Raw genomic sequence first — 21,283 nt, forward strand, 5'->3', positions numbered from 1 at the left:
TTTCAATTTAATGTGAAAAATGGTAAATTGTCTGTTTATATAGCCCTTTACAATGTTGCTTCTCATTCACCCAATCCACTGGCAGCCAGACACCCGACTTTATGCATTAAAATTATCAATAGGGTTTTTCAAAGCCCATGCAAACTTTTGCACTGATATATATTAGACACACAGTAGAAACTGTCTGTTAATGTCTTATCTTAATAATTCCAGGGGTCTATTGGTTTTACGTGAACTAATTGCTGTGTGAAAGCAGATGATGATCTGTGTTAAGGCTGCATTACAAGGCACTGCATGAAATTTAGATACATCCTGTAACACCAAACTCATTTCCTGTGGTGAATGAGGCAGAGTAGTGTGAAGATGGGTAACCTGTTTCTCTCTCAACCAGTCTAAAAGCTCTGTTCTCTAAAAAAATTCTAGTGCGAAGTATGTTCCCATGTTGATGTTGATAATATATGCAGTGTGGTGTTCACTAAAAATACTGGCGACGTCTTTATTCACATCTCTGCCTTCACTGAACACCATGTGTTAATTGAAGCTTTAAAAAATTCTAATTTATACAATAGAGTCTTCCTAATCCTTATAAGTGATCCTCTTGCTCGTTCTTTAAAGATAATGTCTCCCTGACCTCTGCCATATTAACAGACTTAAAAGGAATCAGTCTCTAATGTCTTTGCATTAGTTGCGCGGTGTTGTGGATAAAGTAAAGCTCTCAAAAATCAGTCCGGCTTTAATCAGTTACTATACCATCCAAGATTAATTGTCCTCGGATTTATTGGATCATCATTTGGGAGACTTTTTAAAAAATATATTTCTTTAATGTTCCCGAATCTACCGCCTGTAAATATCTCACCCATTGTTGATTTAAATCTGGAATGCTAACTCAATGTTCTGAGTCTTTGAAGTGTTGCGACTTTGCCATGAGACGGTGATGCGAATTAAGCATGAGTGAGAAACAGCCCTCGACAGACGGGAGGAAGAAAAAGTTCTCTTGTCATCATCCGTCTTCATCCCTTATTTCTTTTCCCAGCCTCAATGTGGTCTTTCACAAAAGTCACAGAAATAATCAAAGCCTGAAGTCTGTTTCTATCTGAAAAGCACCTCCACATGACATCACCCAGAGCATTTTTACATCATTTAGGAGTTTAGATGATGTCATCGGGGAGCTCGGGAAAAGCCGGTTGACCATGAATACAAACTCCATAGCAATAACATGACATAATCTGAACTGAAGGTTCCTCCAAAGATGTCATCTGGTGACATTTTTCAGTTAGAAGTAGAGACATATTTTGATATAGGGAAGTCAGTGGGAAATTTAATGGCATTTATGTACATGTATAACCAAAAGAAGCAAGTTAAAAATCAGTGAAGTCGTTTAAGTTAATCACCAAGCAAATAATAGATTTTGTATAAGTGATTTTACCCAAACGTTATGATCAATGAACACCGACTTATTACATTTAAGGCGGCTGCCTCTGGACACATCTGCACTGAAAATACTTCATACTACAGAAAAGAATGTGAACCCATTGGTTAAAAAAATGATAGTATAAAAGAAGCTGGCTTGTTATTGTGAAATATATGGCAAAGGAACATTAAGCCATCCTCAGTAGTAATTGTCCACATGAACTGTTATTGCCATCATTTGAGGGGCCATATATACTGTACATGAGTGTGTACTGGTAGGATATGTTAGCGTGGGGTATTTTGTCATGACATGTCAGGTGATAAATTGAATAGTTCCTCCATAAACAGAAACCTTGCTTGTTCTGCTGTAGTGCATCTGTGTCTTTGTAGCATTCACATTAGTAATGAGTTTTTTGCATTACACTGAAATAGAAATAATTAAATTGAATCCTCAGCCGGCCGCAAACCTTTCTGCGTTTGTTTGCATGCTCTCCCCATGCTTGCATAGGTTTCCTTTGTATACGCCGCTTAACTCCCACAGTCCAGAGACATGCATGTCAGGATAACAGGATAAGTGGGCAAAGAGGGATGGATAAACTGAGGGGGGAGACATACATGTCTTCTCATAAAAAGTCAAAACATCAGTGGGTCATTCTCTGTGCTGGAAAGTACTAAAAGATGAAGGTGTGTGTGTGTGTGTGTGTGTGTGTGCATGTGTGGCTGTGTCAGAAGACATTCAATTTTTATTTATTTTCAAATGGAAAGAAAGTTACATGGGTGAAGTAGATGGGACTGGAGAAAATGGAAGCCACTGCACACTTATTGTCCCAGTCTGTCTCACTCTCACGCTTAATTTAAATGTTGAACTGTTGCCTGTCTTTAGCAGAAACACCCATTTGTCACTATAACATTTTTCTTATAATTTTTTTTTTAGCTTCAAGTTATAATTTTTATTATTGTTTTTGTAGTCATGTAACCAACAAGCAGTCAGTATCATTCATGCAAACCACTGTCTCCAGCTGTGACCGAAGTGTGCAGTAGCCAGTGCGGGGTCGCCAATATGGTTTTAAAAAGAGTGGAGCTGCCCTACCTTAATCCGCTGGCCCTGACGTCAGAGGGCGCGGCCATTTTGTGAGTACAATCAATTTTAATATGGTGAGGCTCGAAGTCAATTCACACAACCATCAAAATAAATGCGACCAAAGGATTACAATTTCTGCAAAAATGTATTTGTAGGCTAATGTGAATTTTGTGCAAAACTGATTAGCGTAAAGAGATTACAATAACAGATCAACAAATTATTATTAGTACTGCATTGTTGTCTTAAAGTGGGGTAAAAAGTGCAGGTCTAACTGAACCTTTAATAAAGTTTCTTTTATTACTAAAATCGGATCAATTACAAGTAGTTGCAAACTATTCAATATTTGATCTGCACTGTTCTTGTTGAAGGTATTAGGAGGCAAGATTTGTCCCTTTTCTACACTTGATCTGAGTATAATGGTAGTTTTGAATGTTCTAAAGTTGGAAAGTGTCCGTGTGTTATTCCCGACAGTGAGGAGGTCGGTGTTGCACGTGCATAATTGTAAGCTGCAATTAATGGCCACACTTAGAAAACGTGTTTGGAGTAATAATGTGGCGGCACTGGTTTCACACCATCTGCTCTATACAATCCCTGTGATCTGTAAACCTGAAAAGTATTCCCCCGATTATTTATTGTAACAGGTGTTTTAGTTTGAAAGCCGTGAAGAGGAAGTTTGCGGACTGTACCACCGTGAGGATTTCCTCCGGGCTGGGAGGGAGGGGCGCTGTGTCTCCACCGGGGACAGTCCCGTCTCACGGAGCCGTCAGGCGGACATTTTCAGCGTGTGGCGATACAAACACAGCGAAATAAGAAGAAGAAGAGCAGGAGAAACTTCACGAGGTAGGTTTGACTCATTTCTTTCTGACCTTCCTGTTTGTTTCTGACGGTCTCACTGTGAAAAAAACAGGACAACATCAGCTAAAGTAAAAAAAAAAAACGTTTCAGAAAACGTGGCTTTGAAGTAAAACCTTTGCAGCTTAGGCTCGTTATCGCAGATCTGACGAGTTTGTGTCTGTTTTTACCGTCTGAACTTCGTGGTGGTTTCAGTTCTCACTGATTCCAGAACCAGTGTTTGAGAGTTTCCGTCCAAAATCTACTAGAGGAATGAAGTTTATTCCAAGGATTAAATCAAGGAGTAACGCAGTCTTGTCTTGTCGTAGGAAGGTGGACGATTTTACCCGCGGTTAAATCAAAACCCCGTTGTTGACTGAATCGTGTTCAGCACCGCGGACAGCTCCGGAGCTCTCTTACACACACACACACACACACACACACACACACACACACACACACACACACACACACACACACACACACAGTTGCAGGCTGCAAGAGTTACAAACATTCCATTTGGTTTAAGTTTGGTTAAAAAAAAAATCAAAAATCAAATAAAATCTCGGTGCTGTTTAGGACGTTTCTGTGGTTGTGAAGCCAGAATGAGGGAGGTCACTGAAGGAGCATCAATAGGATTACAGGGTGATCTGCACTGGAAACAAGGGAGATGGAAATTCATGGAAATTGGTTTGTCTTATAATTTCCCCGGAAATGTGTTATTCTGAAATAAGAAATAGTTTCAGGCTTTTATCTCAGGTTTTTGTTCATTCTTCACGGTCAGAGCTCAGTGACTGAGGGCATACAAACTACCACACAACCCACATAATTTCACGTCTGATTTGTTCAGTATTTGCACAAATAAAATACAATATCAGCTGTGAGTGGTCCTCCATCTCGAGGCCCCCAGGGCTCAGCACAATATATTACATTTATTGTATTATATTGTTTAAAAATTCAAAATGCAAAAAACTTTATTCATCCCCGGGGGACTTGGTTTGAATTGACACACTCAAAGGAAAAGCAAAAAAGGAATAATCTCCACCAACACAAAAAAAACCTTCACTCATCCAGACTTCAATTATTAAGAACAAAACAATCTGAATGAAAATATGAGAGAATGAGAATTGCCATAGACAAAGCCAAAAATGCTTTGCTTAGAAATGACTCAAATCAGTATTCAGTTACTGGGCTTGTTGCCTATTATAGTTTGCTATCATTACTCCTTCAAAAAAGAGATAATAATTTTGCTGCCTGGCAGAATTCTGGCAAAACTTTCTTTGTATGAGGAGAATAGTTACTATTGGAAATAAAGGCTCAAGTCACAAAATTTTAACAATTTCATTTATATTCCAGGAAAACTGGTGTTATGAAAAACCTTTGAACCTCCCTTCTTCCTGTCCTGCCTCTTTACCTGCTTCAATGTCCATGAGGACAAAAACCTCAGGGCACGATTTTAAGCAGATTCAAATATGTGTATCTGTGTTGTCTTTGTTTTGCAGACTGGTGTTGCTTAAAATCAGGAGTAAAACGATATTTCAGTGAGAACAGCAAATGTGTTAATGTCGTAGGCAATTAAAACATCATTCTTCATCTTCCTTTGATTTGCATATATTGTAGAAATGATTTGTAGAATGGGATTCAAAGACAAAAATAAAAAATCAAAACAGATTTGTATTGTTTACTGCATCTAACCAGCTGGTAAAGTCGACAAAAATGACATGTCTTTGTTAGTAAGGAGGAGACAGAGTTCACAGGCTGCAGTCAAAGCAGGTGTTCTTACTGATTTTCTGGAGCTAAATTAGTATGAGGAACCGGAACCCAGGGTGCAAAAAATAATCACTTTCCTGGTGTGAAAATTGTTCCTCTGTAAGGCCCAGCCCTGATTTCCTCCTCCACCCGCCTCACTGTGATCCACCCTGGACACAAAGGTGAAAAATGACCAGCAGCCTTCAGTCCATCCTGCCCCACTTGTACATGAATAACACACTTTTCTCTCCTCTCTTCAAACCGCATTCACTGTTTGATTGATTCCTCTTGTTATGTCTTCACCTTGACCCCCCCCACTGTTGAATTTCATTGTAATCTGTTGCTGTATAATGAGAAATGCCAGATGGTAGAAAAAACATAAAACCCAAGCATGCACTGTGATTGCACTCTGTCTTTTGAGTGCATATCGCCCACTCATTCAGGAGCGAGGTTTTTGGTGGGATTTTTACATACATGTTTGTTTTGGGTATGCTCTCCTAAAACCTGTTGAGGTTTGGATGCCACAGCCGTTTGCCCACACAGACTTATTAATTGCTATTAATGCCAATCTTGTCATTAATTTATTCTGTGTGTTCTGTGATGTGCAGATGTTTATAGACATTTATAGGGATGAAGTCCAATTTTGCCCTGACGTTCACTAAAACGAGTGACTAGTATCTTAATGTCGTCTTTCCCAAGCATAAAGAGTAAAAGGTTGTAATAAAAAAGGGAAGCGACTAGCCACATTGCATAGATAGGAAGGAAAGGGGGATTTGTCTGTGCTCATCAGGATTTTAGAAATTTTAAAACATTCAGCCAAGACTACTTTTCTTGCAAAAACGTAAAGGCAAACCCATTGATTTTTTTGACCACTAATTGTCCTAAGGAGAAAATGTTTTGAGAGGTGGTCATTGATTTTGTATCCTACACATGTACAAAGAGGCATGTGCCCACAAATGGCAGTACATGCACACAATACACAGTTTTGCTGCTGGTTACTGTATCTTCAAGGCGTGGTAAGTTCCAACAATTGTAAATGAGCTATCAAATGCAGCAAGTAAACATGGATGTAAACAATGCACAGTTTAAAATATAAGCTTGGCAAAAAATGTTGTTGTTGCACTTTTTAGAATTGATGAATCAAAGATTGCAGTTTGGTGTTTGTTTACAAGTAAAACGCCACATGGCGTCTTTAACACAGTTTTTATTCTGTCATCTAACCTTTAGACTATCTTTTAAAGTGAACATGGCTTCTTCCTTTTCCTTCGGAGACACACACACACAGTGTACAGTGTGTACACACAGACACACACATTCTGATCCGGATGCTCTATCGACTAAACAGATCATTTTCGCTCGAAAGTGCCATATGTTTTCCTCAAAAGATGACATGGAGGATCTGTAGTAACTTGACTCCTGTTGTATAGTGACCCTCTGTAAGGATGCTCATTAACCCCTTTCTGTTAAGCCTGAATAAAACTATGAAAGTGGTTATAACTTAATAATTAATAATATAATAGATCAATTAATTTAAACAAAGAATTTTGGCTTATGGAAAAATTTCCTGAAAGGGTAAATGCTTGTTAGAAGCCTTTCTAACATGCTTGTGTGCATTTGTTTATGTCTGGCAGTCTGTATGCCATATAAATGTTGAAGCTATATTGTGTATATCTGTATGTACCTAGTTGTATCAATTTTAATATACACTGTACTGCATGCATCTGCATGTAAAGAGCAACATGTTGACAGGTGTCCATTTGAGTGTGTGCATCGGGGGGAGAGCGGAGAAGGAATTGAGGAAAGTAGGAGGTGGTGGAGAGAGAGAGAGTGAGAGAGAGTGTGTGTGCGTGTGTTTATTCACGTGTGTGTTTGTGTGTGTGTATCCAGGTCTCTAGGTTTTGTGTGTATTAGCAAGAGGAGAATTGAAGGAGATGCTGTCAATGCCAAAGTGAAAGAAAAAGGAAAGCATAGGGAGGAAAATAAAAGGCGGTGGGAGAGTGGTCAATGTGTTATGTAAGTCTTGTGAGCTATCACTGTGTGTGTGTGTGTGTGTTGTGTGGGCCTACAGATTAATCCAGTGGGTTTTATCCTCAGTGAATGGGACAGTGGGGCTTTGCAGTGATTATCCCTGCAGGCCACAGATGATTGCTTTGAATCTCATGTACGTCCCACACTACCATGTTTCCTGGCCTGCAGATGTGTCTGCCTGCACATCACTGTCAGCCTAATTTATTATGAGCACTGTGACATTCAGTTAATGTTGACAGATCATCAAATCTGAAATGTCTGTAGGTGGCAGTTTGTTGGATTTGCTTTACTTATCCTTCGGATACAAAACTGGAAAGCTTTTTTATAGTGAACTAATGTGTGTTTTCATCCTTTCTGACAGACCACGCCACCTCTGCATATATGTGTCTTTCTCCGCTTCCAATTTTCTGGTTAATCTGACCGTTTCAGCCGGCTTGCCATAGCTGTCTGTTCTCTCTTGAATTATGTAACAAGGAAATGTCAGAAATGCAATCTGCTCTGTCATCCCTGGTCAGCTGGGACAAAATTGCTGGGAACCTGACCCCTTAATTTTTGTACCATCCCGTAATCTTCTGTCACAAAGAAGGTGTTACAATCTGACCATGCGTTTTAAATGCTAACATTTTTAAACTTGCTGCCAGGTTGTGACCTTGTACCTTTTTGCTCAGGCACTGAGGGACAGGTACATGCATTTATCCTGCGGAGGGACCGTTTTTTGCATTTTCACATTTACCTCTACTGAGTGTAATTATGAAAAATAGTAAAAAGGTTTGGACAAGTTATATGCAAGGCTTTACTGGCATAATAATATCTACGCTGTCCATTTTGGTGGCATTTCAGTGAAAATTGGTACAAATGGGACACTTGGGCATTTATTCCCCAGATTTGCTGAGTGATTTTCCACAGCAGATTTCTCCATGTGTGTCCCTCCTGTCTCTCCATAGGGAGTGTTTTAATTCAGCGAGGCCATATTGTCACGGCAGGCACTGCTGTGGGCAGAAAACAAGCTCTGTGTGCACTTTTCTACCTTATTCCATTCACATTCAGCCGCTGTCTCATAAAGACAAACCTGTTCACTGAACATTTGACAGTCATCCTCCAGTTTTGAGTACCTTGAAACCAAAATGTATGTATCCCTTCAATTTCTGTGGGAACCTAGTTTTTGATTATTTTGATCTTAAATAAGATCTTTAGAGTAGCCTACTTAAAGTTATTTTGAGTTCTCGTTCTTTAGTGTGATCATTTTAACTGATACAGAAGATTCAAATCACAAGTTAAAAAAAGATCAAAATGGGATAAAACTTTTATTCATCCATGACCATGACCAACCACGTGAAATAACTGTTGTCACCATTTTAAATCAGAGGACTCATTCTCTCAAAAAGTCACAACCTTGATATACACTTGGAGTTTTTTTTTTCACTATAATTTAGTTTCTGTTTTAATTTTAATATTCAATAAATACCAGCTAATACAAGTCATTTAGGTGCGAATAAGTGTGGTTGGACTGTTAAAGCATGTTAGTGTATTCTTTTGACTATTGGTACATGCACAGTATATTAGCAGTCAGCCGTGAAGTGGGGGGCTAACTGTCTGAATAGTTTAGCCCTCAGGCTCCCATCATGTTCTCTGGCTTGGTCATGTCTTGGCATATGTGTTTACTGATAATAGGTCAGCATGAAATTAAAGCATGTACACATTGATGGTTTGTGTGCAACAGAAATACACTGAACAAAAAAAGAATATGTTTTTTTAATTTAACCATGAGAGTTATTTAACACTTTTTGCCAGGTAGACAAAAAATCAACCGTTTCAGTGACAGCTAAAGTAATATGGATTTGTTTCTGCATACACTAGCAACATAACAAGTCACAAACAGTAGTAGTGTGAAGTCTAGAGACAGTTTATTTAGCCTGACTTGGCCCATGTCATACCTTTAATGTAAATCTAATGTATAAATGAAGCTTTGATCGCTCTCAGAAATACAGCAGAAAACAAAGTCAAACAAAACTGCAGGAAGTAAAAAAATTCACAAATCCTGAAACTTCACTACTGTGATGTATCTGACATGAAAGTTATCTAAGAATGTAAAAGGGATGATGGTCTATGTGAAGCGGCAGTAGAAACTTTAAATCACTCTGCCTCGTCCTGACTAGGCCAATTAAAATCAACTGAGTGAATAGAAGGGACTGTTTACGTGCATGTGTGTGTCTAACTGAAGGGTATTTACCCCTCCATCTTGAGCTTTGCCAACACTAAGTGTTTTTTCTAGGGCAGGAGTAGATTCTGCAGGATTGTTCTACTGTGTGTGTGTGTGTGTGTTAAAGTGTACTAACTGCAATACAATGCTTTAGAATTTCCATTATTTCAGTGCCAAAATATGTGATTTCTATGGTATCAAATGTCATCTTAATATACTGCTGGTGGTGCGTTTTCGGGTCTTAATTGCACACTGAGCCTGGATCCCATTATACTTGCTTGTGAGTTTAGTTATGAATTGAACAACACCATAAGTGTGGACTGATTCACTGAGCAAATCACAGAGGCATAAAAGTTCTCCATGCAGTGATGCTAAAATATAAGCTAAGCTCCTAGATGAACTTTACTTTTTGCTTATATGAATTGGTTGTGTCATTTATATGTAAACTCAATTATTTAAATCACAGGGCAAACTGTCAATCTAATTAGTTTGCAACTACAGCCTGCAATAGGATTATGTAAGTATGCTTATTTGAAACAATTTGATCTCATTTCTAGGTTTTTAGGTAGCATTTCCGACAGTCAATTTAATTAAATTCAATCTATTTAAAACACATCACCCAGACATAGCGCTCTACTTCATTACATAATTCATGGTGGAGAAACAAAACAAAAGTTGCCCCATAAGATCTGAGTTCCCATAAATCCACCAGGAGATCTCACACGTGTTGCTGGATTAATTCAGAGCGCTGTGACATACGGTGAATTGTAGCATGTGTGTAAAGGCAAAATACAAATACAAAATACTGTACACTAATTAAGTGTAAAAAATTTCATGTGCTAGTTATTGTCACATACTCGTTCACACACATGCACAAATAGAAACTAGAGCACACGTACTGTACTAATATGTAATGATGTCTGATGTACTGTACACACACAGACACACTGTGGTTGCATTAATAATGCCAACCTGGCTCCAAGCAGTGAATAATGAAGCATGGTCCTGCTTTGATGTGGTGAAACGTTGAATCTTCTCGCTCCTTTACACACAATCAACAGGTTCTGCACTGTCATGTTATGAGCTCCTCATGGTGCTCTGGAGCAGTAACCCACACAACACACACACATACAGTAATTCATAGTTTGACATGGTGGGTCTACCGTCTCCCCTCCTTTCCGTAAGAGATAAAGCTTGATTGTTATAAAACTTTCCTTATAAAGTATTAGCTAAAGTATGTATTAACTGTACTAATCTTAAAGAGAAATTCAAGGTAGAACATAAAAGGTCAAGTCTGGTGCAAAGAAAGGAGGGAGAGAGGGAATAAGATGCTTACAGTAATGTTCCTCAAAGAGCTTTCTGCCCTTACTATTTTCAGAATCAATAATACCAGCACTCTCTTTGTGTGTTTTTTTTTTTTTTGCATCTCCACCGAGTTATTTGAGAATGAGAACAAGCAGTTCTTACTGTGTTTCCCATTACTGCTCCTTCATGCACATTCTTCCTGCAGGGCTGATTGGTCATCCCTTCAGAATCCCTACTCAGGATTTACTTTTGTCCCATTCTGTTTGACACAATTATACAGAGACAATGAGCATTATAGATGTAGCAATGCAATTTTTCCACCACTTGGTGCCCACCGGCTCATTGCCCGTCTTCTCTCCAGCTAATTTGCCAATGCAAATGGATGAAAGAAAGGGAAAAGTACACCAGCTATTATAAAATGCCCCAGATTTAGATCAGTGCTTCTGCAAACTTGTGAGAAACATACAACTGAACTGATGACAAGCTGACCTGGTTTCTCTGAATGTGAGATTTGTGCAACCAGAGTATCCTGATGTCCTATTTCCTTCACAAGCACTGCTTATCTCAAGTGAGTATGATGCTTGATTGATAGCAGTCTTTGCAGTTCAAACTGGAGGCAGTTTGTCACGACAGCTTGTCAGTCTGCGACTGTGGGGGATGCAAAGCAAGTGTCTTCTTTTATTTTTAATCCTGCATCTCTTCTTGATTTGAGCATTTATTCTTATCCAGGCTGCGTTCTATCTCCCTGTAGGTGTTAAATCCAAGAAAGAGGATTTACTTTAAATTCACATTTTTACCACCTCTCTTAAATATCTTTAGGTTGACATTAACAGAATCGGGTGTTGTTGTTATGGATTGGATGCTTGTTATGGCCCCTGCTGCCACACAGGGGTGTTAAATGTTGGTCACCCACCTGCACTGCTGACTTATTACAGGATGGCTTTGGTTTGGATTTGCATGTAGTACTTTAGTTTACCTTGAACACATTATTTTATTGTACACAGACTAATAAATTGCTACCCCATAATAACCAATTGATGAAAACCATCTATGTAAAGGTTAATGGGAGAAACCTCAGAGCGCTAGTTGACACTGGCAGTACTCAGATTCTTGTGCACAGGCAGGATGCACATGCTAATATCAGCTGTACTCTTGAGACCATCCCAATCTGTTATGTACAGTGTGAACCCCACTGCTGAGCTCTACAGTGAAAAAAGGGCAGACATATCTGTCAGATGTTGAAGTAGCTGATAATCTTCTATTTCTAGTGGGTGTGGGCCACAATCTTCCAGTCCAGTTGATTTGCTAGGCACAGAACAAAGCTGTAATGTTGCTGTTACAAGAACCCAAGCTAAGAATTGCGTCCCCCAACCCTCAGTGCCTCGATCTTCTTTGCTGCCGAGCTACAGACACAACCTGTGAAGTCTCGTAAGCCACATAGTCAAGAAAGACAGAAAAAGTTTAACCGCATTGTTATGGATCCACCAGTTAAGGCTCCTCCAAAAATACCAGTTTCCAGTTACCTGCAGATATAATTAAATTGCAGAAAAATGATCCATCTTAGTGTAATTGTTTGCAGAGAGCCAGAGACTAAGCCTGATGGCAAGAGGGAGGAATACTCTTAACAAAACGGTTTGGTTTCTTTGATCTACATTTAGTAATTTAGTTTAGCTTGAACACATTATTTTATTGTACACGGATTATTAAATAAGGAGTCATTTCATTTTTGTAAAATTAGTTTAGTTGGCAGCACATTAGTTGTATTTGTAGTGAGCACATTTAGTTAACATTGCTGCCGTCACACTTCAGTTACATTATTTTTGCTTAAGATTAATTAACACTTCTCAAGTTGTTGGTGCTGGTGGTGTTGGTGTGGGCTTCTGCTGCTGGAGGGACATTACACTTAAATTGAAGAAGTGGCTAATTGGACCGTACCAAAAGCCTACTTCCTAAAGGGGGAATTGTACTTTCTTTTTTTTAGGATTTTTTGATCACTTAGCTATGTTATGGTAGTTATGTGATATAGTTGTTTTGGATAATAATTTCAGTATTTGCATCAGATAGATTTATCGTTATTTTTTGTTCTTTGAAAGTTAATTGTGAGTTTTTGTCTTTCAGTTACCCCTTGTGTGTCTTCAATAATCGGATCAGCCATTTTAAAGTCCCCCTGTGTGTTGAGTTTGTTGGTTCCTTAGTTTGGGTTAGTGTGTTTATGTAGAGATGAATTGGTTAAACTTGTTAAGGCTAGTTTGGTTTTGTTGACCCTGATTTTTTGTAACTTGTTTTTCATATTTTAGGATGAATAAAAACCTTTTTTTTTGTTGAAAACCACTTGTTTTTTCATGCCTGCTTCCTCTGTCCCTAACTCTTGTCTAGTGCAGGAATGTGTTGCAATGATGACATTAATTAAGTCTCCTACATACTGGAGAGGAAACATACCTCAAGAAAGAATTGCTTTGAAAGCAATAAAAAAAAAGAATATTTTTGTCTTAGAAATGCCCATTAGATGATAGGAGTGTTTTTGTGAGGTGACTGTTTAGCTGCATCAGTTATGAAGGGACAGTGGTCTGCCTTGTATGTCTACCATGCTTAAGTGTTAATGTGTTCTTTGCAAGGTATTATGGTTGGGTTTTTTTTTGTGTGTACTTGTTTGAAGTGTTTATTATATGCATGTGTGGGCCTGGTGGATCAGTGGTAGAGCATTGGTTTGAGATGCAGAAGCCCTGGGTTCAAATTCCCACCCCACCAGGTGTGGCCCTGCTCAGACACCAAGAGCCACCTTGGTGGTGATCCTGAGTCCGAATAAAATGGGAGGGTTGCAGCACAAAGGGCATCCGGCGTAAAAACTCACACCAAATCAATGTGCGGAACACATTCCGCTGTGGTGACCCCTGAAGGGACAAGCCCAAAGTCTGTGATTTTTGATTATACCCATCTATTTCTAGAATTGGCTAAGGATTTTCTGCAGGGCGAATTGGTCCATAATAGTCTAATTTGGCTTGTTCATAGCAGTATGAGCTGTGTATCACTCCATATTTGCCTAATGATTATCTATTTAATCTAAAAATGTCTGAAAAAACATTTAGATTGAGCTATTTTAAGAAATATACATGATGAATATAATATGGATAATTTGAAGATTATAAGCATATAAGCATTGCATTCTAATACAGCTCAGCTTATTTGCCTTTTTCAGCTCAGTTTGTAGTGTGGAATTTTCCATTTGTATGCTTTGACAGGATTTCTTTTTGTTGCCTGAAATAGCTTGTCATTGGCTTTTTCTACAAGTGGGGCTGTGTAACAAAGTAATTCATGTCAGCCTATGACAATGCTAATCCAGTCCCCATCTAAAGCTGTGCCTGAACTAAAAGCTGTTCAGCTCTGCTACACTGTCTTTATGTGCACAATGTGAAACCAACTTCCTTGCTTTAAGTGATGTCCACAGCATGACAGGAAATGGTAGCAGTCTGTGGTGCCTGTAACTAGGTGGCTTTGTACTGTAGGAAGGAAAAGATGTGATGATGGATGTGACAAACAAGGTTGGTGGAAAACAGAAACATACTAGAACGTCCACAGAAACCAAATCTGTCCTTTTAACCAACACAGTCAATGCAGATGCTGGAGTTTTAAGCATCTTGTCTTTTCTGTGCTCCAAGGGGACAGACCGGGATTAAATCCAGTCATAAAATGCAACAACAAACACGAAAATGTACCTGCATCTACCTGCTTTATTCACGGAGGTCATGTCCTTGTTCTTTCCCTCTCTCATCCTGCTCCCTTCAACGCCTGTTTGGATTAATGCTATTAATATTTTGATCATTTATTCATTGATGCCCTTTCAACGTTTCCCTTTAACTCAGTGTTCCTCTACTGTATCTTAGACGCCCTGCACTTCAAAACCTGGAGCAATAAATATAAGGCTTTCTGTCTGTTATCCGTATTCTGTTGACATGACAGGAAAGTTTCTGTCCAGCACTACTTTTGGTCCAGGTCCTGAGGGCCAGATGATTTGGCAAGAGACAAGTTACAAATGACACCAGCTGCAAATTAAAACAGTGTTGCATCAGTAAGCTACAGATGTATATAAGTATAAATAAATATTATGGGTTATTAATGGTACATCTTACATGGTTCCTGATCAAATACTGTATACAGTCATGGACACAGAGGGCATAGGAAGTAGATGAAGTGAAAAAACAAGAGATGGAGTGATAGGTGAGAGGAGAGAAAACAGTGCAAAGTAAATCCTCTTTCCCTGCTGACTTTAATCTCTCCATGGGCTGAGCCTGGCAGTTCAGGCCTTACAGGAGCTGTCAGTAAAGACCAGTGGCAGCCAGCAGGGCCACAGGTGGGGGATGGGCCTTACCCTGTGTTAAGTCAGCTCCACAAGAGTGAGTGGGTGAGTGTGTGTGGGTGTGTGTGTATCTATGAAACACATGTTAAGCATGTTAGAGAGGACTTGACTTGGGATGGATGGCCAGAGGATCAGGAAAGAGCTGTAATGTGATGTGATTTTAAAAGAGCAGTTTGCTGTTGCAAAGCCTACCTGCTCTTCTTCAGTTCAGGTTTGTATTTGTTGATACATATGAACATTAATATACTGTATATGTAATCAAGTAATGTTGCATTATTACTGATTTTCTCTAAAAAGATAACAGCTGGTTTTTGTTTGTGTTACTGTACCTGTCAGCTTGAAGCATAATTAGGTAAAGCCAGTGGAGTTACATTGAAACTTGTTCATATGTTATGGGCAAATAGGGCGTGGTGGTTATTTGAGCCCATATTATAGTTAGCTATTGCAGTAGCTAACATTTTGGATCGAGATGACAATGGCTGTCACATCATGACTTTTTAAGACACATCCCATGAATCATCATTATAGCAGCTACTGTTTTTGGACTAATTGGACTAATACAAAAACAAAAACATACCTAACTATTTATACAGGAAAAATGAACAGGAAATTGTAAATAAATCTTTTGCAAGAATACAGAAAATTGTGTTGGAATGCTATTTAGTTTAAGTCCTTTAATTGCGTCACCCATTACCTTTGTCCAATGCATTATGGGACATAATGTATCCATCAAAACACGATAAAAAGTCAAGGGTTCGTTGCTGTTTTGACTAACACACTAACACCTCTTTAGAGTTAGTATATACATTAAGATTATATGGATTTGGGACCAAGCTTTTAATAAACACCAAACTAATCTAATTTGTGTATTGGTTAGTCAACAAGCATGTGATCAGTGTTAAACTGTTTTAAACTGAAATCCACTGGATTCAATTTTAACTGGCCTTGTATTTTCACTGGCTTAACACAAACCTTATAGTATGAAAAGAACGTGGTGGCAGAAAGAAATTGTATCAGGGAGGGGCAGAAAGCTGGACTCATCATACACAATTGTTGTGAGATGCACTGCTTTAAGGTCCGATGAAGAATAAGTCTCCCATCAGGGACAAGCAGTGGATGCACATAATTCTCACAAGTAGCACACAAGCACAAAGGTATTACATAAAGAAGACCCCACCTCTCACCTATGGGGTAGGCTCCAGAAGCCTAGTGACCCTAATTAAGACAAGCAATAATTGATAATGTATGGATATATGCTTTGTTGAATATAGAATCTATGTTGAAAATTTGTTGATGATGTTGATTGTACAACTGTTGGATTGAGAAACAGAAACCACAATGACAGGAGAAGAAATAAGAACAATAAGGAAGGAGAAGAAGAGGCTGGATTGTTTGTGTGACTTACCAACAGGCCACAGCTCTGCAAAGAGATAAACGGTCACTGATCAATAACACAGCAGCGAGTGTAAAGAAATGGAAATATGGTTCATGTGAGAGCGCAGGTCATGACCCAGTATGTATTGTATTTACATTAAGTTCAGTTATTGTGGCAGATGTTATGGAATCATACTGAGACATATTATGTTCAGTAAATGAAGAGCATATTTCTTAGTGGGAATAGAGTGAGCACAGTCATGGATGTGATTAGTCTGCCACTTTGTGAAAAATGGAGCAGTAAGATACAATACTAACAGTTCAGGTTTTCAGGTTTTCTCTTTTATAACCGAAACTTCTGTGTGGTTCACCTGTAATGTTGCTGATTTATGACCTGAAGCTTATTCTGATTTTGCTCCAATTGTAAGGAGCGCTGGAATACAGTGTCACCAAAAATGTAAAATGCAGCTGTGTATCATCATAGCAGACAAGACACACAAGGAGTAGAGGCACTTTCTCTTTTCCCAGCACATGTTCAATTATTAACTTCAATTATTAACCCCCCTGGGATGGAGGCAGAGACAGACAGGCAAACATCCCGCTGTGTCTCTAGCTAAGCTGTTCACCTCAGTAATGTTCTGACAAGAATTGAGTGATGGATTCCAAAGGCTGGGGCAGAAAATGAACTTTTTAGGTTTTGGCTATTTTACCTGCAAGTTCAGAGTTTGACAGCACCTAAATGATGATGAATGGCTCCAAACACTCGCCCGATAGAAAATTAGTGAGTTCACTCTATGACAGTGAAGGCATCATGATGAAGGCATTATGTTTTCGTGTGTATGTTAATGATACCAAAGGTAAAAGCAGCTGGGTGGGTAAACTTATATCAGAGATGAGCCACATTAGCACAAAGACTCTTCAACACCATCAGCGCAACAACAAAAAAAAAAGACACACAAATGAGATCCAATTGGACCAGTTCCGATTTTTATGATTTTACTACAGAGTAACTGTCCAGAGGACCAAATTGAGGGACTGAAGAAATTAAGGAAACAGAAAGACTAAGCTTGTTGTTTTCGTTCCCTCGACCCTCAAAACCTTGGTCCCGACCAGCAGCAGGAGCAGCACATAACTCAGTCAGCCTGCAGAGGAACAGCCACATACATTTTTCATGGGCCATATCCCAGGCTCTACTGTGTGTGGCTGTATGAAATACTGTCTGTCAGCAAGTCAGTGGAACAAAAATAGACCCCTCTCTCTGTCCTGATACATTTTCTTACTGTTAGTGTGATGAAGCTTCTCCCTCATTTGTCTCGATTCACTGTTGACCCCCGAGGAGAAGGTTTAGGGTCAGTAGGCTTGAGCTTTCAGCTAGAGGTGCCTGTACGAGCAGTGTTTCTTTGACCAAATATTCAGTTTGTTTGGGAGTGTGCAAGTATATGTGTGGTTGTGTATGTAGCTGGAATTGTGTTTTTAGCAGTAAATTATGCATTGTTTGTACTTATAGCTAAGAATTTTGCCCTTAACTTTAGCTGAGGCAACAATTTTGGTGCCATTGCTTCATCCTATATGTTTTTACTGTGTGATCGACATTAACTGAGCACTTTTTTTGACAAGTTTTGATACCAGGGTACATAAAAGAGTCAAATGTAGCATTAAAAGGAGACTTTGAAAATAGTACCTGGTTCACAAACACTATAAGGCTGCTACTGTTAAGCTCCCAGTAAACTTAAGTAACACTGGTTTTCAAATCACTGTTTTTCACACATACTACACCCAGCTCTCCTCAGGTCAAAGAGAAGCCAGGGTTTGGACTAATTCTGTTTTTTTATTCTTTACACGACCACTTCTGTCATTTTTCATGTGAGCAACCAAGTGCAGCACTAGCTATGTCTTCCAGGGGAGAAAGGCACTCCATTTTCCCCATATTGAAATTTTGGCGGGGCCTCTATGATGCTCTGTATTATACTGTATACATGCAGTATACATATACATAATATTGTTTGATTTCTCATAAAGCCTGACTTCCCATTGTGCAAGCACATTCTTAAAAGCAAGATTTTAGTTGCAACTCAGGAAGGAGACATTTTAGGCCACTAAAGAGATGCCATGTGTGTGCTCTATGCAATGTTTATGATTTTCATGATAAACTGTAAACTAATGCTCTGAAATGTTTTCTTCTATACTGTTGGTATACTAACCGATTTCCCTCTTTCTCTGTCTAAGTCTTTCTTGTTTGAAGCCAAAGTTAACGATCATCATGGTGGATGAAGCAGACATGCGCAATGAGCTGGCCGACCTGCAGACACGCGCAGACCAGATAGCCGACGAGGTACAGTAGAAGATGCACACTCACAGACTTGTGCAGGATGGATGAAGAAGCTTAGATGCAGTGATGATCTCTGCTGTGGTGTTAAAAAGAAAGACGTGGATGAAAGAAAACTATGCTTTTTGTCTGAAAGTCACAGCTACCTGGACAAAATGGGCTTTATTTGTGCACTTTGATTACACCTGTTAAATTGAACAAAGCTTATCGTAATATCTTCAAATAGTTCTTTAATTTATTTATGAAATCCTCTAAACAAAAACTTTCTTTTACCAAAAAAGTGATTCAGAAGCATTTGTAGGTGTTGGGAGAAAAGCACCAGACAGCACAAAAACAGAAACTTTTTTCTTTTTGTGCAAAACCACAGTCCAAACTGATTTTTGTTCCATGACATGATAATTATAGTTTGGCATTTTAAAATGACCTGTTCTTGTAAGGACACAAATTTATCTGCAAAGCCTCCAGGCTACCAGACACAGCTGCTCTAATGTGACCCTCCCTTGTTTTAGCAAGTCTCTTTCATCAAGACTGTGCTTTTTTTGGATAAAGGGGGAACTTTGCCTTCTTAAATGAGTTGAGATGAGCTCAGTAAGAGCAGATAATTCTGTGCAGCAGAATAATAGAGAAGCTCAAATGGCCTTATTAAACATTCATGAGGAGATAATGCAAGGCCAAGGGGCTCCATAGATGTGATTGGAGGGAGGGAAGAGAGAAATGTGCAAGGCAGGGATGGATGGATGATGGATGGCTGGATGGCTGGATGGCTGGATGGGTTGGGATTGGGCTGGAGAAAAAGAAAAAGTGAAAAAAGGATTAGGAATAAAATAGATTTGGTTTAAAAAATAGGAGATTTGGAGGGACCCTGTAGAAAGTAGAAAATATGTAAACAGATAGAAATCAGATAACTCATCTTGGAATCACAGAGCAGAGAACTAATCAAGCCTAATTACAAGTCTGAGTATCAGTAATTTGTCTGTCTATGTAGCTTTGAATACAGCACTTTAGCAGTCTTCAGTTCCCCATTGTTCACCTTTCAATTGATGCTTTATTAAATCAATATTCCAACTTAAGACATGTATGTTTGTGATCTTTGTGAGATGTGATGTGATTTAATTTCTTTTTTCTCTCTTGTGAACCCTCGGCTAATCATCTTTCCCTCTCTCTCTCTTTCTTTCTATCTTCTGGCAGTCTCTGGAGAGCACTCGACGCATGCTGGCCCTGGTTGAGGAGGTGAGTTGAACCGTACAATGACACACATCATGTTAACTGAGACAGCAGATAGGGAAGAAGTGGCTTGCATGATTACACAAACACTGACTTGTCATGATGTTTTCATTCCTGGTCTGTCTCAAAATATACAGTAGATGTTTACCAGGGTGTATATGAATCCATCTGCATTTTAATCATTTTAATTTAAACCTAGATTTTTACCTTAAGTTAATTCATAATAGCTGATCCCATAAAATTCCCAAATGAGAATTTACAGTGTTTAAATTATATTGATTTCCTGCCTGTGACAATTCACAAATGAGCCAGGAAAAGGCATCACACTGTACTCGCCACATCATGAGAAAGAGAAAGGCGTAATTATATGTAATATCTAAAAAGGGAGATGTCATGTCATTGGACTATAAGATATGCTTTGGCATACAGAAAATACTCTGTACTAACTTATAATCATAGACCCAGTCCGCCTTCAGCTTGTTAAAAACATAGCCTACTTGTATCTTTTTTTGTGGACACAAATTACATTGACGTACGGTGCCGTAGTTTGCATGAAACAGTTTTGAGACACTGCATTACACATGCTGTTATTGTAAAGTGGAACCACATGTTCAGCCAATGACTGAATACGTGTTCGGTGTTTGAGGAATGTGAACAGGGAACAGGTGGCTGTGGAAGCTAGAGTTGTACAAAGAGATTGTTAAAAGTCTGATCACTCTGCAACGAAAGGATGATGCTTTGCCTGAATTAGAAAAAAATTCTGCAGACACATTGTATTTGGGGATGGCGAGTTTCTTCCAAGTTCTCTGGCAGAGTTGCTGAACTGCCCTCAGGTGGCATTTCAGTCAGCGTACTGTATCTGTATGACAGGAAAAGTTAGCATGAAGTTAGTACTGGTGTTTAATTGCCACGTGTATTGAGCCTTCAGTTCCTGTTACATTCCCACTGGTGCCAGGGACATGGCGTCATGCTAACCCCAGGACCAACCACCACGTCGTAATGAGACAAAGCAGCGAGCTACAGAGTGGGACCTGAGGCTAACCTAACAGTCACCTGCTTGACAGAAAAGCAATTTCACTGACAGTAGCTGAATATTTGACCTTTGAAGAGAATGCCCAAAGAATGAGACATTACAATTTTCAAAGTCCAAGTGCAAGAGTAAAAATATCCTGTGGTTTGTTTCCCAGGTTCTTTGGTTTGTCAGGTTTTATTGTTTTTATGTTGCCTTACTTGCAAACTGCCAGCAAAATACATTTAAACAGTAATAAGCAATGAATGAATTGGGATGAATGTTGTTCTTTTTCCTCACCATACAGTGCACTTTTCCCTCACATAGGTAGTTGTTTAATACTCTATGGCCCCTTTTTGGAAATGGCTTATAGTGAAGCTTACACTAATTGA

General features: G+C 39.0%; 1 protein-coding gene across 1 annotated transcript in view; it reads left to right on the forward strand.

Annotated features, from left to right (window-relative positions):
* The first annotated feature begins 3,174 nt into the window (after window positions 1–3,174).
* LOC137111397 (synaptosomal-associated protein 25-A-like) overlaps window positions 3,175–21,283 on the forward strand; it is a 34,283-nt gene continuing 16,174 nt past the window's right edge. Inside the window, exons 1-3 of the mRNA XM_067495090.1 lie at window positions 3,175–3,331; window positions 18,559–18,664; window positions 19,847–19,888. Coding sequence (XP_067351191.1) covers window positions 18,593–18,664; window positions 19,847–19,888 — 114 coding nt within the window. The 5' untranslated portion in view covers window positions 3,175–3,331; window positions 18,559–18,592. The remainder of the gene's footprint in view (window positions 3,332–18,558; window positions 18,665–19,846; window positions 19,889–21,283) is intronic.

The sequence above is a fragment of the Channa argus genome, chromosome 2, assembly GCF_033026475.1.
Source record: "Channa argus isolate prfri chromosome 2, Channa argus male v1.0, whole genome shotgun sequence".
Classification (NCBI taxonomy): Eukaryota; Metazoa; Chordata; class Actinopteri; order Anabantiformes; family Channidae; genus Channa; species Channa argus.